Source organism: Rhincodon typus, chromosome 18, assembly GCF_021869965.1.
Source record: "Rhincodon typus isolate 14 chromosome 18, sRhiTyp1.1, whole genome shotgun sequence".
Classification (NCBI taxonomy): domain Eukaryota; kingdom Metazoa; phylum Chordata; class Chondrichthyes; order Orectolobiformes; family Rhincodontidae; genus Rhincodon; species Rhincodon typus.
The window spans coordinates 10,981,089-11,007,806 of record NC_063349.1 but is presented as its reverse complement, the minus strand read 5'-3'; the positions used below and the strand labels follow the sequence as shown (position 1 = coordinate 11,007,806).

Below are 26,718 nucleotides of genomic sequence, written 5' to 3'. Positions count from 1 at the left end.
TCTGCAGTTCCTACTATCTCTGATTCAATTTTACAAGGCTTTCTTTGCTGGTGCGATGAAATACAAATGCAACAAAACTGCCCCAGCATTCTTCCAATATGTGAAGCCTGAACCTGGACCCAATGCAATAACTCAGTTCAGCAGATATTTTAGTTGGTTGCTGATTCACCGATACCTGAAAATTCCTCTTCGATTTTCAGAGCCACACCAGTCTCTTTCTTAGTGTCTCTTTGTATGCGGAAATAGAATAAAGAATTAAAAACTGAAAAGAAACGAAAGAAAAGTAGAAAAAGTAAAAGAGCAGTAACTAAATACTCTTTTAGCCAAAATGAGACTAACAGTTGTTATTCTAAATGGAATTGTTATTCTGTTTGCAGCTTCAGGAATATTTTTGTGGTTGAAAAATATATTCAATTTATGGTGCTAATCATTTGCTATTATTTCACTGCTGAATGCTTTAAAAAGTGGGAATGCAAAGCTCTTTTAACTTAATGAAGCATTGCAAGTTCTTTTGTAAGAGTGTTTATAAGACAGAGCGACACTGAGCCACAATATGTAGGCCAGATCACCAAACATTTGGTGAAAGATTGTCTTAAATGGAAGAGTGAGATTGAAAGGCAGAAAGGTGTGGGGAGTGAATTTCAGTGGTTGGGTTCTAGACCGATGAAAGCACAACTACCAATTATAGCAAACTTGTGTTTGGCAATGCACAAGAGGATCAGACATAGCTAAAGGTTGTGGGGTTTGAGCAAAATACATAGGGAGAGGCAAGTCCCTAGAGGGATTTGGAAACAAGGATGAGAATTTTGAAATTATGCTTGTTTTATATCTTATAAACAACTGAGAATGGCATGCATTTAAGTCACTGCAAGTTGCTGCCTAAAAGCTCTATGGATCTACAATGCTTCAAGGAATCAGTTCACCACTGTTCTTGAAGGCATTTACGGATGAGCAATAAATGCTGACCTTGATGTAGGAGCGCTGACCTTGATGTAGGAGTCCACATTGCATGAACAAATTGGAAAAGAAATTCCAAGTTTCCTTGGAAACTGTAGTTAATTGTAACTGATTTAGTGTGAGATGTGGATTCATTTATGAGCTGTTGTTACATCAACAGTTATTTATTATTGGGGATGTTTTATCAAGCTCACTCTTAAAAATCTAATTTCAATCCGGTTTTTTTTCAAAATCTGCATCTGTAAGAATGGCTAAAAAGGAAGATACAATAAACCAGAGAATGAAAATATACATTTAAAATGCAAAATTCAAGTGACTGCTGAAAAACTGCTGTTGTTCATTTTTAAAATTGTTCCAGTATTATATGCAAAACCCTTAGAATCCTATTCATTCAGTATGTTCAACTGTTTATGCTTGTGCTTCAGACTTGTTCTTGATCGTATAATGGATCACTTTTTTGAGAAATTTAAATAACAGTAATGCAATTGAAGAATTTTCTCTACCTGTAGTACTTTGCGATCATATTTTGTTCAACTTGGAGTTCTGATAGGCAAGTGGCTCATTGCTTAAGTAGAAAGTGTGTTCAGGCAGGCATTCACTGGCAACAATGATATAACAGGTGGTTATGAATTTGACATTTTACCACAGGAATTGGTTGGTAAATGAGTCAGGTTCCCAGCTTTCCTGAAATTGAGGGTTCCCTCTTTTGAGTCCCTTCTCCAACTTCTAGGGAGATTGTGATCTCAGTAGGGTGCTCCTCTCCTCCCTTCCCCACCAACAAACACATACATGCACAACTTCAGGTTCAGGGGTCTGGTGGTTTAGGATTCGGTGCAGTGCGAGAACTTCAGCAATCCGTATCAGTGTGAACTGCTACTTGTCAATCAAAACCCCAGTGTGGTCTGGATCTCCTTGCATGCGGACACAGCCTGTTTCGGTATCTGAGGAGTTGTAACTGGTGCTAATCGTCAACAAATCCTCATTTCTGATCTGCTCTTGGAGGAGAGATCATTGAACCAACTGGAGATGGTTGGGCATAGTACACTACGTTGAAGAGCTTCTGCAGTGCTGTGGAGGACTGGAAGTAAAGAATGATCAACTGTAGCTAAAGTTGTTTCGTCTGGGGCTCTTCTGTGAGTCTTTTTGTGGCTGATAAGCCTGATTCTTGAGCCACATCTCTGACCACATATTTAGCAAGTGTTGCCAGGGGCTGTTCTCAAAGAATTGTGTTCTGTCGTGCAGGAGTTTCCTCCAAGTTGTTTTGTTCTGAATGAGGGTCTCCCATATGCTGACATCTATATTGCATTTCTTGAAGGAAACTTTTAGGTAGGCTTTAAAATTCTTCCTCTGTCTTCCTCTCATTTGAGTGCCTTGAGCTGAGCTAAAATGATTTGCTTTGGTAGTCGTTACTGAGGCGTCCTAAGCACATGGCCGACCCAGTGGAGCTGGTTATGGATGATTATGGCCCCAGTGCTGCTACTGTTAGCTGCTTCAAAGACACTGATGTTAGTACAACTGTCCTCCCAGCTGATCCAGAGAATCCATCTCAAACAAAGTTGATGGTACTTCTCAGGAGTCTTGAGGTGGCATCTATTGGTAATCCAGGTTTTAGAGACACATAGAAGAGTCAGAAGAATGACTGCCCTGTACACTAGGATCTTGATATCAGCCTGGATGTCACGGTTGTTGACACTTTCATTCTTAGGTATCTGAAGGTGGAACTCACAGATTGGATGTGATGTTAAATCTCTGCATAAATGTCAGCTTTAGATGAGATGTAGCTTCCCAGGTGAGGAAGTGTTCTGCATTTGGGAGAATTTCTGAGTTGATCTTAATGGACGGGTGGATTCAAACCTGACCTAGAATGATTTGGTAAAGGATTTGAGGCTGAGACCAATTCTTCAGTATGCTTCCACGAAGGCATTAAGTAAGGCTTGAAGATTCTTTTCCAAGAAAGCAGAGATGACGTTGTCATCTGCAGACTGAATTGCCACAAGTGAGGTCAGTGTCATTTTCTTATTGGATTTCAATTAGTGGAGATTGAAAAGTTTTCAATCAATCCTCTAGACAACGTCCACAACCACTGGGAACCTTGTTCTTGACAAAGTGAAGAATGGTGGCAATGAAGATGGAGAGAAGGATGGCAGCGATGTCATGCTTGTGAATAAAGAGTTGTAGCTCATTAGCTTTGAGCCCACAATTGGCTCTGATTTCCTTAGTTGTTCTTTGTAACTCTACCTTTTGCTATTTGATGAGTTCTCTTTTGCCTCACTGATGATGTTGTTCTACTAAGAACAGAGATTTTCTCTTGTTGACAAGGTATTGGATGATGTGGACACTCTTGTCGAACCAGTCTTGGTGTTTCCTGGTCTTGTAATCAATGGTTTCATCACAGCATGCAATGGAGGCTGTTTTCAGCTCTTTCCAGATTTCATTTGCTCCATTAAAATGAAAATTTTGGTGAAGACATTGTTGAAAGTTTGATTGTCTTTTTGGCCATATCACTTGAATGGATTTTAAAAAAGCAAAATCAAAAGCTGATTTTAATGCCAATATACAAGAATATTACTGAATTTGAAATTACTGTCATTAGACCTTAGACCATTCAGGTGGTCACTTAATTCCAACAGTCTCGTATTATGCTTGTGAGCAGTGTTGCAAATGAGTTTTTACTGAATCTCTTTCAGTATTATTTATACATTTCTGATTGAAACGCATTGATCATATTTCACAGCATCTCAATTGTGGCAAGATCATGAGCACGCTCGAAAACCATATTTTCAATGATGCTGCAGTAGTGTATGTGTTTTGAAATGTTGCAATTTAGTCAGCTTGGTTATGACTTCAGGATCCTACAACTGAATTACAAATTGAAAGTGTTTTCTTTCTTTTTTTTCAGGTTCCATAAAGTTTATGGTAGCTGGTGTTGTGTTTTTGCTTGTGGGTTATTTCACACTGCAAATATTTGAAATCAAAATAGATACAAATTTGGGAGCAATACTTGGTAAGTATTATTATATATATGCCTGGAAATGTTGCATTTTCAGTGTTAAGATCCCAGACCAGACTCCAAATTAGGTTCCGGCTTTTGATTAAAACCTAAATTCAATCAGACCAATTCGGAGACCAGTATTTTTTCTATTGTTTAAAGTCGATGTAATTTGAAATCCCAGTTACTTATTAAAAGAAATATGCTGCAAGATTCTACGCTTTTTAGACAGACTAAATGTGGTGTATAAAAATCAGCAAAGCAAGCAATCTATAACATCTGTTTTCTACATGAGATAGTCATGAATTAATAGGCAATGTGTGGTTGAACACACTGAACTGTACATTAGATGGCAAATGCAATCAAGACACGTCCTACGTATTTCTCACCAAACCATTCAAAAACTGGTGGACAGAGTCACAAAATTCCTTCATAATTATGTGTCCCTCATGAAGGTTTTTACTGTTCTCTTTCAAAGACGAAACCTATTCATTTTCCTCAAAACCCACTGTAACTTAGACTGCCTCGATAACTGGTCATGACCTTTATTGATCAATCTTCTCCTGTGACAGCATTCTACTTTATTTGTGTGGCTGCGCTCCAACACCTGATCACTGGGGCATAATTCCAGCTCTCTAGCTGATGGCTTCCTTTCAAATCCACTGAACTGATAGGCACCCTAGGGCTCCACTGAGCCCAAGTTGCTCATGGAGCTACCGAATGGCTTCTCTGATCTCAACAGCAAAGACGCAGCCAGTAGCAGCACTACAGCTGCATAGAGCCTTTTCTCTGATATTGCTTGACTTTTCAACTGCTTGTTTTATTAATTGCTGTTCACTGATTCTCAAACTGTTCCTTACGGCCTACTTAAAACTTCCCAACAGCATCTTGATCCTGTTCTAGAAAGAATCAAACGTAGCAACTATAGATTATTCCAATGTCTTCAATGTTACAATCTCTAACAAGCTATCATTTTTCACAGCTACTAAGTTGAAGAACACAGATGCAAAAATGGATTTTTAATCAGCGTAAAATGAGGTGTGAAGTTTTGAACAGAATGTGGAAGTAGTAAATTGGTTTCACTTAAAGTGTAAAAGTCTTAAACTGGAAGTCAGTTGTAAGATGAAATTGCACATGCTGCTGAGTGTTTACTTGTGAATTCAACCTTGACAATGATTACATTTTTGCTTTGTCTTTAGATAAGTGTTTAGGTAAGCTTGCCTCCTTTTCATTTTCCCTTTTCCTACCATTATCTGAAAAGAAAATGTACAAGGCTAAGGGATGAAGACAGGAATGGCACTCGGCAAGTTGAGAGCCAGTGCTCCGTTGTGAACTTGTGGAATTCTCTATCACAGAAAGCTGTTGGGCCAGCCTACAGATATTCGTGAGGGAGCTGGACATGGCCCTTGTGGCTAAAGGGATCAAGGGTATGGAGAGAAAGCGGGAAGGAGATACTGAAATTGCATGATCAGCCATGAATATCAGGCTGGAAGGGCTGAATGGCCTGCTCCTGCACTTATTTTCTACATTTCTATGACTTGAGAACCGGAGAACAGTAATTTTTTTAAAGTGCTGGTACGACTGGCCTAACAACTTTGGTTGTGGCTGGCTACCTTGACAGGTTAACAGTTTAATTACTCAAGTCCAATGAACTGTAGAATCCTCTGTAAGCAATTGCTTCCAGACATTAGGGACCAGGCAGAGACTCATCCCTGTAATGTTAATCTTCCTTCCTCCCTAACCCCTATGGTCAAAATATTATGTGCAACATTGTTTTATTTGTTTACTGAACATTAAACCAGCATCTGTTGCTCATTCCCAGTTGCCTTTGAGCAAGTGTGTTCAGTTGCCTTTTTGAACTGCTGCAGCCTTACGGGGTGTAGATACACCCAGAATGCTATTTGGAAGGGTTCATAATTGGCAGAGCTGGAAATCCTGTAATTTTAAGCAGGGACCACAGATACTTCTAAGTTTGGTTGACTCTGGTTTGAAATTGCAAATCACCTGTAACTTAGAAGTGGAAGAAAATAGTGAGAACAATAATAGTAGACTTTAACTGCATCATGTTTTATGCACGTTATTGGGCATGCAAAGCTTTTGCAGGTGTAAGGTCCTCTTGCTGTAAAGCTTCCTTCCAAATTGATAGAAACTTTGATAAAAATGCATTTGAATAAACAATTTAAAATATTTAGAATCAAATTTCAAAATGTGAGTTTACAGAACATATCTTCATATTGGTAAACTAATCATATGGCTAACAACCATTTAATTTTTTAATTTTGTAGCCAGATCACAAGCTGAAGTAGAAGTAAAACGTAAGTTTACATTTTAAAATAATGCTAATAAATAACACAAAAATGAAAAACTTTTGGGTTGCAGCAGCAAATTGCTTATCTCAGAATGAAAATGTGAATTTGATTCAGTTATCTTCCAAAGAAACTTAACCAGTTGGAATGCTGCACCTTAAATTATGTGCATATTAGGAAAGCTTTTCTGGAGTGTTCTGCAGCAGTCTTAATGCTTTACTTGAATCCAGCTTGCAACGCAAATGAGGTACATTGATCTATATTGCACATACTAATTCAGTTCTCAACTGGCTTACTTTCTTTCAAAGCATGTAACCATGCATGTGCCTTTAAAGTGTTGTGGTATTAAGTGATCTTCCAGGTTCAAAAGTAACAGGATTCCCTGTTACAGAAAGGTGGAACTTTTCGAGTAGAAAGATTGAACTTTGTCACTTCAATGTGTGGCCTGCCATGACTTTATTTAAAGTACAGGATGTCCTCAGTTTACAAATGTCTGACTTATGAAAGCTTGTACTTTTGAATGCAATCCCATACAGGGGTGTAATGTTAAAGATCTGAAAAACGAATGTTTCTTGTACTTAGAAATGTTATTTTATGTTGTCCTGCATTGTGTTCTAACTTGTGAACGGCCTCAAGAATGGAATCCATTTGCAATCTGGGGACTGTCTGTATAGGGCATTTCATCATCTTCTACCTCAACAATGCTGTATGTCGCCAAGAGACTTTTTGAGCTGAGATTTGTTTCTTCAATCTTAAATGACCTTGGGTAGCCGTACAATGTGTAACGCTACTAATCTACAACTCCTGGTCCACACCCTCAATCACCCAGCATCCCCATCCTTTTCTCAGGGCTGCTTTCCTTGCAAGCACAGCAGATTTAGCAATGGTCCTCTGTCCTCACTGTTCAAGTCCCAAACACTTCTTCAAGGTCAATCTGTAATTTATGTATACTTTTAACTTATTATACTGTATTTGGGAAGATGTTGACCTTATTGGTAGACAATTAATCTAGACACCCAGGTAATGTTCTGGGGACCTGGGTTTAAATCCCACCATGGCAGATTTTGAAGTTTGAATTCAATAAAATCTGGAATTAAGAGTCCAGTAATGACCATGAAACTATTGCTGATTACCAGGAAAATCCCATCTGGTTCACGTATGTCCTTTAGGGAAGGAAACTGGTCTACATGTGACTCCATCCACAGCAATGTGGCCAATTGGGCAGTTAGGGGTGGGGAATAAATGTTGGCCTAGGCATTGACGCCCACATCCCATGAATGAATATTTTTTTAAAAATTGCTCCTCATGATACAGTCTGCAGACATTAGCAAGACCAAATGTGGATTGAGTGACTATCTTGCAGAACACCCTCCATGCAGTCTACAAGCATGTCCCTGAGTTTCTGGTTCCTGACCATTTAGATTATTCCTTTGCTTTCATGCTGACATCTGTCCTCAAATTAGTATTGCAGGGAAGCTCATTGTAAGATTGAGGAGTAGAACATTATCTTTCGATTGGGCATTTTGACATCCATCTGAACTTGACATTGAGTTCACCAATTAGGATCATATTCACTGACCTCATATTGTTTCCCAATTTTCCCTTGCCAGCTTTAATTTGTTTTCTCTTGCTTTGCTTTTGCACAGCAACCGTTCATTATTCTGCTATTCACAACTTCTGGGCACATTTTTGACTCTTGTCCCATTACTAATTCCTTTAACTCTGCCCGCCTATTATTTGGTGATTGAATGCTTCCAATCAACTCCGCTCACTCACCTCCCCCACCTGCCCCCAACAATGCCATCTCTGAATTTTCCTTTTGTTCTTTTTCAACATTAGCCTATTTGACATGTTGAAAGTACATTGCATTTATAATTTTCCCCAGTTCGGATAATGTGTCGTTGACCTGAACGTATGTCTGTATTTGTCCAAAGAACTGATTTCTGATTCTGTTATTTCCAGCATTTTTTTTGTTTTCACTACTGATTTTCTGTAACTGTAATACTTTGTTCTTGTAATGTGTAAAGCTAAGTTTATGACCAAATCTACTTGACTTCTAACTTAGTTGAATGGCTTTGTGATGGAAGAAGGAGCGAAAAGCATATAATCCTTAATTGCAAATCAGTCACTTTCTTTGCCTTTATTATAATCTGATAATTTGGTCATTTGTGTTTGTGGATAAGAAGGCCTTTTTTTTTTTTTTTGAAACTTTTTAAAACTTTGTCACAGCAACAAAGCCACCAAAGTACAAATGTGGTCTTGCAAAGCCTTGCCCTGAGAAGCATTTTGCATTTAAAATGGCAAGTGGAGCAGCAAATGTTGTTGGACCCAAAATCTGTGTTGAAGACAAAATGTAAGTATTGATTTACTTCTGCTCCGGAATTGCATTGAAGATGTGTCTCGATGTATTGTACCTTGAAGTTTAGTCTATTAAGTCATTCTCTTGTCCATTCACTTTCATTCCTGTGATATCAAACTGTCGTGCAGCCTTGGCGCTAGAGGATAGATTGTATAAATTCAGCCCTTTATTCGTGGATACAATGAAGATTGAAGGACAATCTGATGCAGGTGGTTAAATTGTTAAAATAATTCAATTGAATAGATACAGTTGAAAAGCTTTTATTTTATGGGAATCAAGAATGAGGATTATAAAATTGGAGCTAGACCATTTGTGATTGAGATCGGGAAGTATTCTGACAAAAGATAGTGGAAATATGGAATTCTGTCTCTCAAAAGACTGTGAATGGTGGCACAAATAGTGCTTAAGCCTAAAACTGGTGAGTTTAAAAAAAAGTGTTATGAAGAGATATTGAGCCAAGATAGATAAATAATTGAGATGACCATACAATTAGTTTATGGTTGATGTAAAAGCAGCTGAATGGACTCCTCCTTTCATTTGTCCTTTGGGGTTTAGGGCACTTAAATGGCAGTTGTTTGGCTTAACTGTTTCTTTTAATTCCTGGTATTAACAACTTGAGAGCCTATTTCTTGATTAGCCACACTACTGACCTTAAAGGTTCTTAGCTTTACATAACAATAGACCTGTGAGTCTGACGACAGTGGTGGGTAAGTTCTTTGAGGTGATTCTGAAAGGTAGGATCTATGTGCATTTGGAGAGGCAAGAAATAATTAGGGAAAATCAATATGGTTTTGTGGGAGAGCAATCATGTCTGTCAACTTGATTGAGTTTTTTTGAGGAAGTAACCAAGAAGATTGATGGCAGAGCAGTAATCATTGATTACTTGGACTTTAGTAAAGCCTTTGACAAGGTTCCTCATGGTAGACTAATTAGTAAATTTCGATCACGTGGGATTCACCGTGAGTTTGCCAGTTGATACAAACTTGGCTTAACATCAGGAAGTCTAGAGTTTTATGGTTTTTTTTGGATAGGCCTGTGACCAGCGGTGTTCCACAAGGATTGGTGCTGGGTCCACTTTTCTTTGTCATTTATATAAATAATTTACATGAGAATATAGAAGGAATTGTTGGTAAATTTGAAGATGACACCAATCTTGGGACAGTGAAGAAGGTTATCGAAAATTGCAAGCAGATCTTTATGAATTGGGTCAATGGGCTGAAGAGTGGCAGGTGGAGTTTAGTTTGGATAAATGTGAAGTATTGCATTTTGGCAAAACAAACAAGGGCAGGACTTACACAATTAAAAGTAGGGTCTTGGGTAGTGTTGTAGAACAGAGACTCGGGCATTCAGGTACGTAAGTCTCTCAAGTTTGCGTCACGTAGACAGGGTGGTTAGGAAGGCGTTTAGCACACTTGCCTTCATTGCTCGGACCATCTAAGTATAGGAGTTGGGATGTTGTGTTGAGGTTGTACAGGACATTGGTGATGCCTCTTCTGGAGTAGTCTGTCCCATTTTGGACGCCCTGTTATAAGAAGGATATTATTCAACTGGAGAAGGTTCAGAATAGATTTACCAGGATTTTGCTGGGAATGGAGAGTTTGAGTTATAAGGAGACGGTGGATAAGATGAGATGTCTTTCACTGGAACGTAGGAGGTTGAGGATTGGCCTTTATAGAGGTTTATAAAATCATAAGGGGTATAGATAAGGTGAATAGCAGATGTCTTTTCCCTAGAGTGGGAATTTCAAGACAAGGGGCATATTTTAAGATGAGAGGAGAACAATTTTTAGGAAAGACATGAGGGGCATTTTTTTTTTTTTTAACGTAGTGGTTTGTGTGTGGAATGAGCTTCCAGAGGAATTAGTGGATGCAGATAGTTATAACGTTTAAAAGACATTTGGATAAGTACATGAATGAGAAATGTTTCGCGTTATATGGGCCAAGCGTGGGCAGTTGGGACCGGTTTAGTTTGGGATTGTGTTCGGCATGGACCTGTTGGACCAAAGGGTCTGTTTCCGTGCTGTATGATTCTATGACTCTGTAACCCCTCGGGGTTCTATCCAAACACTTTTGTTCTGGAGCTTTCAACTAAAGCCCTTACACTGAGTTAAGCTATTTCCTAACATTTCAGAACTCTCTCTTGGAGAAAGTGTTTTATACATCAACTTCTATGAGGACTCCTGTGAACTGAAGAAGCTAACAAGCTTTTACTCCTAAGCAAAAACAAATCCTGATCTTCTAACTGAATGCAAGCTTATGCGCTTCAATGTTTACTCTGTCCACTTAAAACTCACTATGCAAACAAATTCCCATTATTACCCCAGGAAGTGTGTGTCTCATACTGGTTCAAAAAAAGGCTCCAGAAATACTGACATTAATAATTCAAACCCTTCATACACAGACCCACCTGATTCTTGAGCATTCTTGGCACTGCAAAGCTAAGGATTTGTTTGATCCACAGTACCAAGATTTGTCATCTTGAGAAGCAAAATGTCTCTTCGGGGGGAAGCAGGACTAAAAGTAATCTTGTTGTGATAGGGATCAAAATTAAATTCACAGTATAGATGAGAGTGATAGATAAGTGTAAAATACATGTCTTTGAAGGATAAACTTTATAAATGCTCAATTATCTTAAGTAAAATACTGCTTCCAATACATCTTTTTCAAGTAAAATTCAAGTCATTGCCATTTAAATGCAAAAGAATGCCTGTCAGAACATTATGGAACCTGTTTCTGCTCTGTTCTCCATTTTGACCAGGATGTGTCAAACAGTGTTACGCTGGTGTTTCACTGAATGACACTTGTACTACAAATGTGACAGTAGACTAGTTGATTCACGTGCACTTTCAGAACAAACCAAGAACACTACTCTCAATGCAAAATGATAAGCTCAGTTTGAGCAGAAAAAATCATTAAAGTTGAAACATTTACTCTATCTAGACAAAACAAAAATCCTCGGACTAGGCATGTGATATGTCAACACAATACCTGCAAGTCCCCTTTATTACCTGTGAGCCTTCAGAACTGGAACAAACATGAAAACAAACCTTTACAAATCTGATAAAATTGTTCATTATGTTCCAGAATAATGAGTGGTGTTAAAAACAATGTTGGTCGGGGAATGAATATTGCTACAATAGATGGTAAGTGAACTTACCCAGTTTGATCAATTTCTTCATTAGTTATGAAAATTGCTTCATTCAGAATATCTTTTTTATGTTATATTAGTGAGTTGGATTGCTCAATCTATTTGCTTTCTGCAAATTTGCCTCCCTTATCTGCTTGTTTTTTTTTCATTTTGGTTACACTTCAAACTTTGTGTATAACTTATCTGTATATAAACAGTGATTTATAATTGTTGAATATTATTCACAACTTACAGATTTTCTAAAAGATTGAGGGCGGAATGTTTGGCTGGAGACGGAATATCAACAGTTTTTTGTCTTGTTAAAAAATGCCTCGTTTCAATTAGACTGATTTATTTATTAATATGGCCATTGTTAATGTTACGGCCAAGTACAGTTTGTGTCTCTTTGTTCATTTTTTTTCTTGAACTTTTCTATATTGCTTTAGTACATTATGATTCATACCTTTTTTGTGGTTGTTCACAGGCAAACTTGGTAATGTATTGGAAACTAAAGTTTTTGACCTGTGGAGTGGAGGTACGCAATTTACATTTTGCCTTTTAAAAGTGATCTCTTTGCTTATTGATGATCAATCCTCAACTCTAAATATTCACGTGAAATGACCCAGTGTATATAAACTAGTCTGTTCAAAGGAATAATAAGGGTTACTCATTAAAATGGCAAATAAGGCCATAAAACTGAGGAACTGAAGTGGGCCACTTAGCCCATTCAGTCTGATCCATCACTCAATGAAAAAATGACTGATATAATCTTCAATTCCACCCTACTGGCTTTTCCCTATAACCCTGTATCTCCTTACTGATTAAAAATATGTCTGTCTCAGCCTTGAATATACTTAAAGGCAGCTATCGTAGTAAAGATTGCGGAAACTGACAGTTTGGTTGTTCAAGTTTCGAGTAATTCCTGTAAACCAGACTGCTGATTGTAGAACAGGACAAGTTCTAATGTGATGGCTTCTTGTTCCCACGCTAGTGAGTTTTTGTACATTTTTTTAATGCAATGTTGCATGTCATACACATTTAGCTTCAAAACGTGATCTCATGTTGTTGCAATCCGGTCCATTAACATTGAAGGAAGAAATCTGAACATCCTGCAATTAACTGGCAGAACAGTGCCACCAAGATTTCAGGCTTTTAAATAAAACCACACTTTTAAAAATTAACATACTATTAACTTAGTACTATAGACTGTAACGATGTATGTTGTAAACACAGTTTTAAAAATTACTTATTATCAAGATATTAGAATTAGTTCATGTGAGCTAGAGAATCCAGTAAGTTAACTGAGTCAGTGCTAATCTAGGTCTTTCCATTGAGTGTGTATAGCACTATCTTTTGTAGAGCTCCAACTAGTTGAATCGCTGATGAAGATGCAGTTGTTGAGTGAGATTGTTTTTGCTTTTCAGACTAAACACAAGTTTCGTTGCAGAAATCAGACTTCTGCAGGGAGGGAGGCATTTAGCCATGCCTACAGCTGCTTACTCTTTTGCTATTATCAGCAAATGACAAATGGCTGAGTGGTTAAAAGTGATTCAAACAAACCAGAAACTTTAGTCATGTGACTGGGGTTATGGGTTTAGCCACTTGTCTAACATTGTGGAGCTGGAGGAACACAACAGGCCAGGCAGCATCAGAGGAGCAGGAAAGTTGACGTTTCGGGTTGGGACCATCTTCAGAAAACATCAACTTTCCTGCTCCTCTCATGCTGCCTGGCTTGCTGTGTTTCTCCAGTTCCACACTGTGTTGTCCCTGACTCCAGCATTTGCAGTTCTTGTTATCTCTGACTTGTCTAACAAGTTGGGTTTTGATGTCCTGGCCACAACCTATTGTGACAACTATCAAAGTTAAGATCCAATCAACACACTGCATTTAGTGGCCTCTTTTATTCCAAACTGGCTGAAGTAGATGTTTTCTCTACTAGTCCTTTACATTGGCTTGGCTGAAATGCTCATAAAATGCAAGGAGGATTGTATTCAAGGAGGTATTGAGTTTACTTTTGTCCTAGTAATTCCTTGAAATTTCTAGAAGCAGACAGCTTCTTTATTCTATATTTGACAGCAGGCAATTTAAAATGTCTGCAAGAGTTCATTTTAAGAAAATTTAAGTAAGAGAGTACAGTTTTTTTTTAAATATCAGACTACCTGTGTTCTTGGCATTACACAAATTACCCACTGAATTGCTATCACTTGAAGTCTGTATGGTTTACCAGTCTGTGGATGTTCACTGTCTTTTACCACTCTCTGAATATGATTTGTTTTAAATGCTATACTGCAAATGACAGATAAATATTTGGATCCATATGGCTAAAGGCAGATACAGTGAATATTGATCTGAAGATTTTTCTCTTCTCCACAGATGTAAAACCTTTCATTGATTTCCTGAAGTCCTTGCAGGATGGAACAGTAGTGTTAATGGCTACTTACGATGATAGTGCAACCAAGTTAGTGATTACCTGCTCCTTTATGAATTAATGTGTTTGTCAATTTAGTCAGTGTTTTAATTTAAAGTTGTACTGCTGTGGAAAAGTAACTTGTCAAATCAACCATTTTCCAAATTTTCTCTCTCTCTCTCTCTCTCTCTCATATTACTTGGAACTATGTTTTTCATGAAAAAGAAAAAAATCCAAAGTTAACATGCATGCATGTTTTATGTAACATATGTTTAAATTTTGTAAATGGCCTTTGTGATATGGAGGTTCACCAACTTTAACGATCAAATTGATGATTATATGATATATTGTGGTACTGTAAACCTGCTTGTGGTGGAAGGGGTAAAGGAATAAGTTGCAGTGGGAAATATGTTTAAAGATTGGGCAACAGCAAAGACATTTACTCTTGGTCAAGAAGTGATTTAAAAGAGACGACTACAAATGTATTTCTCCTGGCCTCTGTGTAATGATCTAGGTGGTAACGATCCCACGCAGAGAGCCTTGCCTGATGTTTCTCCTGTGCTGTCCACCCAGACAAATATTTCTGACCATGTGCGAAAGGGAGCAACTCCTCCCCCATACTCCATTCTATGTCTAAATGATATTCAAGACAATTTTAGTTTACAATGCTGTATATTTGAAATTTATCTCCAAGTAGAAGGGCCGTAGTTATGAGTGTAATTTGGCACAGTATGGCAGCTCAGTGGTTAGCACTGCTGCCTCTCAGTGCCAGGATCCTGGGTTTGATTCTACCCTCGGGCAACTGTCTGTGGAAAGTTTGCACATTGTCCCCGTGTCAGCATAAGGTTTCCTCTGGGTGCTCCGGTTTCCTCCCACAGTCCAAAAATGTGCAGGTTAGGTGGATTGGCTATGCTAAACTGCCCATAGTGTCCAGGGATGTGCAGGCTAGGTAGTTTAGCTATGGGAAATGCAGAGTTACAGGGATAGGGTAAGGGTGTGGGTGTTGGTGGGGTGCTCTTTGGCGGTTCGGTGTGGACTCGATGGGCTGAATGACCTGCATTCACACTGCAGGGATTCTATGAATCCAGAAGCCCGGTATCATTATAAATGCACAAAACTTTATTTAGAAATCCATTCCAACGTTGTGGTTCTCTGTTTGGTATTTTGCGTACATTTTTTCTTTACATCAATAGATACGGGCTTCACTTTCTAAGCAAGCGGTTGTTGCCCATTCTCTTGTCCTTGAGATTGTGCTGAGCTGTCTTCTTGAATTGCTGCAATCCATGTGGTAGGACACCCAACTTCCTGTTAGGAAGGGTGTACCTGGAATTTGACCTAGTAACAGTGAAGTAATGATAATGTAGTTGCAAGTTAGGATTGTGTGCTCCTCTTGTTTCTATGTAGGAAAGGCTGCAGATTGTTTTTCAAGGAGATTTTTTTCAAAGGACCCTTGGTTCCTGTGCATCTCCTAAACGGTAGCTCTGTATATTTTTCCATACAGATATAAAATTTTGCAGTTCAGTAACAATTTGCATTAAGCATCAGCACAAATCTCCCAGTGTTGGGTGTTGATGTTGTACTTGGTGATTCGGCAGTATATGTTTTGCTGTGGGTGGAGTATAAGCATTCTTGTAATCATATGGTAACCTGCTTTTAAACTAAGCATTTGTGCTCAGTAGAGTTAGAGGAGAGTGGTTCAGCTGCTTTTGGAGTATTGCGTGCAGTTCTGATCTCCCTCCTATAGGAAGGATGCTGTGAAACTAGAAAGGGTTCAGAAAAGATTTCCAAGGATGTTGCCAGGGTTGGAGGGTTTGAGCTGTAGGGAGAGGCTGAATAGGCTGGAGCTATTTTCCCTGGAGTGTTGGAGGCTGAGAGGTGATCTTATAGAGGTTTATAAAATCATGAGGGACATGGATAGGGTAAGTAGGCAAGGTGTTTTCCCTGGGGTGGGGGAATCCAAAACCAGAGGGCATAGGTTTAAGATGAGAGGGGAAAGATATAAAAGGGACCGAAGGGGCAACATTTTCACGCAGAGTGTGGTGTGTATATGGAAGAGTTGCCATAGGAAGTGGTGCAGTCTGGTACGATTACAACATTTAGAAGGCATCTGGATTGGTATATGTATAGGAAGGGTTTAGAGGGATGTTGACCAAATGCTGCCAAATGGGACTAGATTTCTATAGTACATCTGGTCGGCATGGCCGAGTTGGACTGAAGGGTCTGTTTCTGTGCTGTATATCTTTATGATTCTATGACTTTATGAGCAAATTGTTTTCACTTGATTTTAATGGAGTCCTTTTTTTGCTGCAGACTTAATGATGAAGCACGGAAACTTGTAAGTGACTTAGGAAGTTCCTCCATCTCAAATCTGGCCTTCAGAGACAACTGGATTTTTGTTGGTGCAAAAGGAATTCAATCAAAGAGTCCTTTTGAACAGGTGAAATGAATGTCTCCTGTTTTCCTTTTAAAAACTGACTGTGCTGAAATTCTCTGCAGTTTCCCCTAACTTATAACTTCACTGAGTTATATTATTTTCTGTCATTAGCTGAGTTTTTTGCAGTGGCAGTTTCTTGGTTGCAGCAGTAAATCATGCTCTATTGTGCTGGCTCATTATACTGTTGAAAAATATACATACAGACCTTATAGTTAGAATAAAGAAAGTTTTTAAGCAATTTTTCTTCAGTATTTATATTTGCGCTCAGCAAAGTGTTCTGCATGCACTCTTAATTGGATTCACATTCATGAAGAGACTGCACAAGAGCAAAACCTGTTTACATATGAGTGTAATTTGGAATATTTTAAAGTGGTTTTTCTTACTTTCCCAGTGAAAGGGAAGCAAATCACTGAAGAATATATTCATTCTTTATGGTGTAAAGAATGAGGTGAAACACTTGACTTGAATCTCTCTCTACTCCGTAAAGCTGTCAGTAAAGTAAGGAGATCAGTGCGTATCTTTTAGGTTAACACTGAACACAATTAAACACTACTAAGTTTGAAAATATAGTGAGATTAGTCTGTTAAATTCCAGTTGCATAGCGCTTGCTCACCTTTCATGTTGATGAGAAAGGCAGAACATTAATATTTTGAGGTAAGTAATTGTTTGGGAATAAACCTAGGATCGTAAATGATTTTTCAGCTCAGCAGTTAAATGCTGTGCCTGGTGTGAAAGTAAGGCACAACGACATATGCTTCCCGGATTTAATCTCTAACCAGCACTGCATTTGATATTTTCCACTGCACCAGTAATGGTTCTACATTTCACCTCTATTGTTGAATGAAAAGAAGTATTGTGAGAATTTGTGTGCCTGGTTACAGTTCATCAATCCCTACTGAATACCTGTAAATGTTCAGGATCAGATTGATGACCTTGCTGTCCCAATTTAACTGATTGTTCTGCACTTTACAGATTCACATAAAGAATGGCAACTTTTTGTATTTACTCAAATCAAACCGGAATCCCATTTTGAAAAAGCAAATTAGCAGATATGTAAACATGACAGTTTTCATCATTGGTTTGCGTTCTGGTTCTAATGTAGATCTTTTCCACTTACAGCTCATAAAGAATAATAAAAATACAAACAAATATGAAGGCTGGCCAGAAGTTTTAGAAATGGAAGGATGTATTCCCCAGAAAAAAGACTAAAAGCCATCTACTCAACAGCAAAAATGTTATTTTGCATTTATGATTTTCTTTGTTTTGTGTTGTCTATTTCTCAAAGCCAATTTTATTCCAAAATTACAGATTTAATTGGGAACTTAGTATCTTCGCTCAGAAATGGGAGAGTTAAGCTATTTCTCTTAGTGCTTGGAGTTGGTCCAGTAATGCTTTTGCTTAAATTTTGTACAAAAAAGAATCTGCTCAATCTACTAGTATCTGAATCTGGCATCTATATTTGAATGAAGAAGTAAGTGTTCTTTCTTTGTAACAAATATTTTGTTCAGCTGGTTTTTCACAAGTCTGCTTGAAGTTTAAAAATGGATTCACTCTAGAATTTGTTTCAGACAAATTACAATGAATGGGATTAAAATTAATCAGAAATTTGCTGTCCATCATGTTTTCTTAAAGGATGAATTTCAATAATTCATTGTGTTGCCGTTTGCTAGCCTGCAAAGATACAATGCATCATGGCAAACGAAATATTTTGTTGACATTTCTTTGTACTTGAAATTGTTCTTGGAAATCCAATGGGTTAAAACTGAAGTTTTGGGGCAGCATTCAGAAATGACTGTCATCAACTGGTCAATAGAAATTACAATAATAACTTATTGTTATTAAAATAGATGATCCACTAATGCATGCAAAAGAACCCAGGGCTCTAACCTCAAGTGTTGTTTTCTTTGTCTTTTCATTGTAATAAGTTCTGCTTATACTTTTCTAATTGAGTGAATTTAGGTTGTGATGCAATGAAAGGTAATGTTTGGCATTATTTATTTATTGAATTTTTTTTGTTTTTTTTTAAATAACCTTGTGGGAATGGAAGCAATTCAAAAAAAAATTTTTGATGCTGACCACCAATACAGCAACTTTATGTTGCTTCTACAATGAAGTACAGCCTTTATAAGTTATACCTTGCCATGTCAAGCAAAGCTCATCAGTTTTAGTAGAGTGATTGATTGATTGTCAAAATTTTGTGTTTAGAATTAACATTTGACATTCTTGGAGAACACTGGTCCAAAAGTCTGCAAGAGATTTTGTCATCTAACCAAAGGGGGAAATGATTCATGCAGGAAATGCCTTTTTTAAAACTCATATGCAGCAACAGAAATAATAAGTTGTCAAACAAAAATGTGCAAAAATCTAAAGACCTCAAGGTTCCAATTTGATTGTCAGTGTGTAATATAAATTGAAATGTAAGAAAATGCACACTTAATAGTAATCCTTTGTGGAAGAATTTTTGTTCAGAACCAAGAACTTTTGTTACATGAATAGTTCTCCAAGACCATTTATAGAATTGGCTATTGAGAAAATCCTGTGCAGACAAATTACAACAAAGGCCACTATGCACTTTTGTAATGATGCAAACACAAGCTATTCAATGTAAAGTGTGATTGCTTTTTTGCTTGATTCTGTTTACTTTAAAATAAATCTCCAGCCCCGTGTACAAAATGTTAGGTTCGTCACTTTCTCTTGTGATTGCGAGCAAGCTACTGTTTAATTGTGAATATTGATGAAATAATTAGAAACCACCTCTCCATACAGAAGGCAAATGTAAATAGAGGTAAAACAAAATGTTCACTTGTGTTTTTTGGAAGGGGCATGGAATTTTCCACTCATTTTCTAAATCGCAAGTTTTCTGCTTTTACAAATTGTAAAAGATTAGAAAAAATGTGTAAAAATCTGGCCTTCTTTATATTGTAATGAGTTTTAAAAACAACTCGAATGGAATTCAAATTAAGAATGTAATATAGAGATAAATAAATTAATTTGAAATTTCTGCGTGCTTTACTATAACTTTTGGAATTCAAATACACATTGCAGCAACAATGCAGTGACATTGCTATTACATGTCTCCATGGAGGAGAAATTACAACTTGTAGTTAAGTTCCTTGCTTTTCAGATAGGTGTCAAATGCTTAAGTGTAGGGGGCTTCATAAATAACAAAAATTTGTGATATGATTGAGAAAGAAGAATACATAGGTAGGGCGATATCGATGGAGTGGGAAGGTGGTGACAACAAGTATTCGGGTTCAAACCAGAGAGGTGAGGTATTTAGGGAGGACAAAGAGGCAAGGGAATGCACAATGAATGGTATATTAGAGGACAGGTAGATAAGGTGATTTAAGAGGTAATATGGGATATTTTGCACAGAATGTAAGAGCAGGGAGGTTAAATTAGAACTGTATAATGCATTAGATCACACCTCGAGTATTGTGTACAATTCTGATTACAAGAATATGAATGGATGAGGGGGTTACAAAAGAGATTCACAAAGACGTTGCCAGGAATTGAAAATTTTTAGCTATGAATAAATTGGATGGGCTGAGAATTTCCTATTGAAAAGTGAAGGTTGTGTGAAGACTTAACTAATGTACAAAACTGAGATGCCTAGATAAGAGTGAGGTGTGAAACACTTTATTTCCTCCAGCAGGGAGATTGATGACTTGGATGATGGATTTGATATGATTGCTGGAAGGATTAGAGGGGAACTAGGCAGAACCATTTTGTTTTAATCAGCCACAGTGTAATGGATGCCTGCTGCTTGAAAGGGTGGGATAGGCAGAAACCCTCCCTATGTAAAATTCCTTGCACACGTACTTGAAGCGATGCAACCTGCACGGCTATGGCTCAAAAGATGGAAGTGGGATTAGGCTTATTTTAAAGTTTAGGCTAGAAAGCACTTTTTCAGTCAGTTTAAAGACATTGTCGAATAGTTGTCTTCTGTGCCATAAATTTGCAATGCTGTTTTCTGTGTCTCATGAAACAATGAACATTACAACATTATAGTTCATAGAATCATACTGTACAGAAGAGGCTGTTTGGCCATCAAGACTGCAAAAACTACTAAATCTACATCCAGCTCTACATCTTGTGGTCTTAAATCTACATTAGTCCCACTTTCCAGCCCTAGACCCATAGCCTTGAACATGAGAGCATTTGAAGTGCTCCTCCCAAGTAGTTTTTAAAAGGTGGTGAGGTTTCCTACCTGAACTACCCTCCCAGGCAGTGCATTCCAGATTCCACTACACTTTGGGTGCAAAACATTTTCCTTAAATCCCCTCTAAACCTCCTGCTCTTAATATTATGCCTCTTGTTATTGACGTTCAACTAAGGGGAACAGCTGTTTTCTGACCACCCTGTTCAAGCCCTCATTATCTTATTTACCTTCATTAGGTCCCCTATCTGCCTTCCCTGCTCTAAAGAAAACAACCCAAGCTTATCTAGTGTCTTTTCAAGCCAAACTGCCTCAACCCAGGCAACATCCTGGTGCACCTCCTCTGATCCCCCTCCAGGGCAATCCCATCCTTCCTGTAGTTCGGTGACCAGAGCTACCCAGTACTCCTCCACCTGGCAAAATGAAAGTTTTATACTGCTAGAACACAATCTCTACTCATTTTTAATCTATGCCATGACTGATAAAGGCAAGTATCCCGAATGCTGCCTTAACCACCCTTATATACCCAACCTGTGCCTTTAGAATCTGTGGACCAGTGCCCCAATATCCTTTTGTTCTTAACTTCCTAGTGTACTACCCTTAATTCATACTCCTTTTTGTGTTGTTGCTACTTCATAATGCATCGTCTCACTTTTGAGGGTTAAATTCTATCTGTCACTGATCTGCCTATTTGACTAATCTGTCTATATCTAGGATTTTCATTGGTCAATCTTTGTGTCATATTTCCCATCAATCCCACATTTTCTTCTGTATCATTTATATATATCACTAATAATAAGAGACCCAGCATTGTTCCCTGTGGTATGGCACCACCAGGCCTCCAGTAACACAAACTGCCTTCTACCACCATCCTCTCCCTCCTGCCACTAACCTAGTGTTGGATTTAACTTGCCAAGTTACCCTGGATACTATGTGCTTTTACCTTCATCAGTTTCCCACGTGGGACATTATCAAAGGCTTTGCTGGAATCCATGTAAACTGCATCAACTTGCACTACCCTCATCTATATCTATTCACCACCTCGAAAATTCAGTCAAGTATTGATTGCGTGGATAAGCATGACTTATGTCTGACAAAGCCATGCTGACTATTTGTGATCAAACTTTGCCTGTCCAAGTAGAGATTAATTCTCTCCTTCAGAATTTTCTTCAATAGTTCCCCTATCCACTGATATGAGATTCATTGGTCTGTAATTCCCCTTCTTGAAAAGTGGAATCACGTTCGTATTCTCCGGTCCTCTGACCCCTCACCAACGGCCAAAGAGGCATTAAACATTTGGGTCAGAGCTCCTTTAGTTTCCTCCCTCATCTTTGCCTGGGATTCAACTCATTTAGACGTGTGGAATTTTCTACTTTGAAGCCCACCAAAACCTCCAATAACACCTCACTCCCTATGTCAAACTGCTCAAGTACCTCTCAGTCCATCTCCCTGAATTCTGTTCCTACATCCTTCTCCGAAGTGAAGTACGCATTTAACACCCAAACAACGATCTCCAGTTCCCCACACAGATTACCCCCTTGGTTGCTAATGGGGACCTTTCCTTGATTATTTTCTTTCCCTTGATAGAATATCATACGATTCTCCCCAATATTACCCATCTGAATTTTTTGATGTCCCCTCTTTACTCTCTTGCTTTCTCAAGTTCCTGCCTGCACTTTCTATAATCCACTTGGGCCTCTGTTAATTCACTTCCTTTGCACCTGCTAAAAGCCATTGTGGTGGGTTAAGTGCCCTGCAGGAGCTAATTGGATAATTGGGCTTAGCAAAGTTCTGTTTGACAGTTTCTTGAGTCACTGCTGCTAAATAAATATTCTACAAATAATTTCACAGTGAATTTCAAATAAAGGCGCTGATCCATCACAAATGCTGGTTGTGCCAATAAAGACTAAATGTACAGCATAGTCATCTCTCAAGGCAGTTTTTGATTATCGGAATGTTGATTTTTATTTGTTAGGCTATTTTAAGCACGCGTTATACCTTTTGCACATGTATGTTGTGTCCCCTGTAGTTGTCTGTCTTTTTAGATAAGAACTTCACTTTCCCATCTACCCCAGATAATCTTTGATTCCTGTGCTTAAGCATTTATCTACTGCCTTAAAAATGACTCCAACTCTACCATATTTTGAAAGAGTCCAAATTTTGCACAACTGAGAGGAAAAAAAAAATTCTCATCATCTGTCTGTAAAGGATAACCCCTGATTTTAAACAAGTACTCCCTAATTCTGGACTGAACCACAGAAGAAGCATCCTTTCTATAACTACCATGTCAAGACTACTCTGGACATTTACATTTAAAATAATACACCCCTTGCTCTTCCAGACTCCAGTAGAAACAAATCCAGCCTTATCCTCAAAAGATAATCTGCTCATTCCAGATATCAATATTGCAAAGTTCTGCACCACCTCTCGTGCATTTATAGCTTCCCTTAAATAAGGAGACCAAAAACCGCACACAATATTCAAGATTTGATTTCTCAAATGTCCAGTAAAACTGAAGCATAACAGCCTTACTTGTATACTTAATTCCTCTCATAATAAAAGATAGCATTCCATTAGCTGCCTTGACCACATGTTCTACCTGCACTCTAACTTCACACTAAAACATCTACTGCTTGTTCAGACTCAATTAAAGCCGATTTATTTTGGATCACATTTCTTTTGGATTTTCTCCATCCTTGAAAATATCTCGGTTACTCTAATATCTGTTTATGGCATCACTTTGATCTCTAGTGATGGATTTTGTATAGCTAGTGATCAAGTCACCATGCATGGTGGAAAAATAAGTGGAACTTTGTTCTGTAACTGTTTTGGCTCTTTACCCTCACTCAGACACACTGATTATGGCTGAAGCTCTTTTAATCCAACCAAATCATTCCCGAGAAGTAAATCAATGCTGTCCATTGATAATTTACAAATAACTCTGTCACTGATCTGGAAATTAAGTCAGATTGTGCACACTGCACAAAGAAATGAGTATATATTCTCCACTAAGTAAATTTATTCAAACTTTGACTGTGAATGCATTCTCTATGTAAATTGTATGTCTTTCACTACCAACTTTCACCTGGACTAAAAATATCCATTGATCATTACGCTGCTTCCTATCACTCAAGTCAATTTTGTACCCCTGTGCCACTGTCCTCACGGAATCTGTGGTGTGGCACTGTATCAAATGCTTCCTGGGGGCCCATGTACACCACATCAACAGTGTTACCCTCATTGACAGCACTAGCGAAATACCATGCAGGAACTCAGTCTCAGCTCTGTTCATGTGTAACCACCCATCTTGTACAGTTGCCTCCATCCCCAGAGTCAGTCGCATTGTCCCAGGAATCTAAAGCACTCCTTCCTGCACCATTTTCCCAACCATGCCAATACTATTTATTGATTTCTTAATTATTCATCTTAATTACCTGCCTCTTAACCACCTGACATTCATGTACAAAGTGACTCCAGTCCCTCTGAATGCAAACACTTCCCAATCTTTTACCAATCAAAAAATATTCTACTTTTCAAAATATTATTCCTACCCAAGTGAATAACGTACACAATGTCACGTCCACCTGTGTTGTTCTTGTCCAATTTTCAAGATCACAAGATCTCTCTGCAATTTCTTTGTGTCCTTGTCATTGTTTACTTTCCTACCTAACTTTGAATTGTCAACAAATTTACACTCAATCACCTTATCTCAGTCATGAATATGGTTGTAAATACCCTGAGGCCCACGTAATAATCTTTGCCATTCTCTGTAGTTTATAGATCACCGTCCTGAAAATATTCTGTTTATTCCCTCTATCTGTCCATTATACCATCCACAATCAGGATTAATGCCTTACCTCCATCTCATGAGTCCTAATTTGTGTAGTAACTGCCTCTTGTGCAACAGTTTATTAACATCTTTTTGAAAATCAGAATATGCTACATTCACTCATTCCCCCTTATCCGTCTTTGCCCACTCTGTTCCTGCACATTATGGCGATGAACTCAACCATTCCCTTCTTTACCAGGATAGCAACCATTAACCCGGTCCAGATACTGGGAAAAGGAAAATCAGCTAAAATTGTTGGCTTTATATGTTGTGACTTAATGGCCACTGCAAAGTATTTCAGGAGCCGTCCCAACTCTAGTTGTTTCATCTCTCTCTGACCTTTGACACATACTTGCAGTTAACAGAAACAGCTTGAGCTCATTTTGCCCCACTCTGCACTGTGCTTCCCCATCTCCCTCCATAACCTCCACAGCTGCGAGCACAGGATGACATACCACCCAGAAAAACAGAGACAGACAATACACAGGGTCATCATTACCTCCAAGTTCCCCTCCAAGTCACACACCATTTTGATTTGGAACTATGTCACTGCTCCTTCACTGGCATTGGGTCAAAACCCTGGAACTCTCTCGCTAACAGTGTCCCCACACCACAAGGACTGCAGTGGTTCAAGGACGCAGCATATCATCGCCTTCTCCAGGGTAATTATGGATGGATACCTCCACCTTCATCCACAATATGCCTGAAGTGGTGACCAAGGTCATGGCCCCCAAAAATGGTCTAGAGAAAGCAGCAACCAAGAAATGTGTCAAAGGTAAGAAGAAGCACAAGAAGAGCAGGAAGGAAGAAGACATCATCTATATCTACAAGGTGCTAAACATAAGAAATAGGATCAGGAGTAGGCCATCTGGCCCATTGAGCCTGCTCCACCATTCAGTAAGATCGTGGCTGATCTTTTCATGGACTCAGTTCCACTCAGTCCACTCACCAAAACCTTGAATTCCTTTACTGTTCAAAATTCAATCTATCTTTGCATTAAAGACATTCAACAAGGTAGCCTCAACTGTTTTACTGGACAGGGAATTCCACAAATTCACAACCCTTTGCGTGAAGATGTTCCTCCTCAACGCAGCCCTAAATCTGCTCGCCCCATTTTGAGGCTATGCCATACAGTTCTAGTCTTACCCACCAGTGGAAATAATCTCCCTGCTTCTATCTTATCTACTCCCTTCATAATTTTACATGTTTCTATAAGATCCCCACTCATTCTTCTAAATTCCAATGAGTATAGTCCCAGTCTACTCAGTCTCTCCTCATAAGCCAACCCTCTCAACTCTGGAATCAAACTCGTGAACATCCTCTGCACCCTCTCCTGTGCCGGCACATCCTTTCTCAAGTAAGGAAACCAAAACTGTACACAGTACTCCAGGTGTGGCCTCACCTGAAGCAGGTGAACCTGGACACCAGGATCTCCCCCTCCGCCAAGAGTGTCATCAACTCATTCGTCAATGAAACCTTTGAGCGCGTGGCCTGAGAGGTCTCCTGCCTCAAACACTGCAGCGAGCGGCACACCATCTCCTCCGGGGGACATCCAGACTACAGTTGGCCTGCTGCTCTCCGGGGAACTGGTCAAACACACACCATCCCTGAGGGAACCAAGGCAGTCACCAAGTACACCAGCTGCAAATGAAACATCTCGCTGGATGATCTTAAAGTGAGACTGAAACAAGTCAGAAGGTTTGGAGAGTGTATGCTGGCCCAGCCAGACACCCACAACACATGAACGAATAAACAAACCAATCACACACAGGCACAGAATGGATACTGGCAAACAACGTAGCAGCTGCATTCCAATCTTTCTTTGGCCAGTTGTAGCTAGATGATGATTCCGGTGGAATTCCAGTGTGGCCAAGTGTCTGGGGGCCTAAGCAACTAGGCCCAACATAAATAAAAACTGAAAGAACTGCGGATGCTGTAAATCAGGAACAAAAACAGAAGTTGCTAGAAAAGGTCAGCAGGTGTGGCAGCATCTGTGAAGAAAGAAATCAGAGTGAATGTTTCGGGTTCGGTCCCTTCCTCAGAACTGACATGAAATATAACGTAAAATTGGCTAAACAAGGGGAGGTGATGGCCTAGTGGTATTATCGCTGGACTGTTAATCCAGAGACCCAGATAATGTTCTGGGGACCTG

At 38.8% G+C, this 26,718-nt stretch overlaps 1 protein-coding gene across 2 annotated transcripts in view; it reads left to right on the top strand.

Moving 5' to 3' along the window:
* The window catches only part of fam3c (FAM3 metabolism regulating signaling molecule C), a 37,751-nt gene extending 18,172 nt beyond the window's left edge, over positions 1–19,579 (top strand). For both annotated transcript variants that reach the window (XM_020516427.2, XM_020516421.2), the window contains exons 3-10: positions 3,857–3,961; positions 6,232–6,261; positions 8,482–8,605; positions 11,695–11,753; positions 12,222–12,272; positions 14,111–14,195; positions 16,455–16,581; positions 17,698–19,579. In XM_020516427.2, the coding sequence (XP_020372016.1) occupies positions 3,857–3,961; positions 6,232–6,261; positions 8,482–8,605; positions 11,695–11,753; positions 12,222–12,272; positions 14,111–14,195; positions 16,455–16,581; positions 17,698–17,787 (671 nt within the window). In that variant the 3' untranslated portion in view covers positions 17,788–19,579. The remainder of the gene's footprint in view (positions 1–3,856; positions 3,962–6,231; positions 6,262–8,481; positions 8,606–11,694; positions 11,754–12,221; positions 12,273–14,110; positions 14,196–16,454; positions 16,582–17,697) is intronic.
* The last annotated feature ends 7,139 nt before the right edge of the window (positions 19,580–26,718 follow it).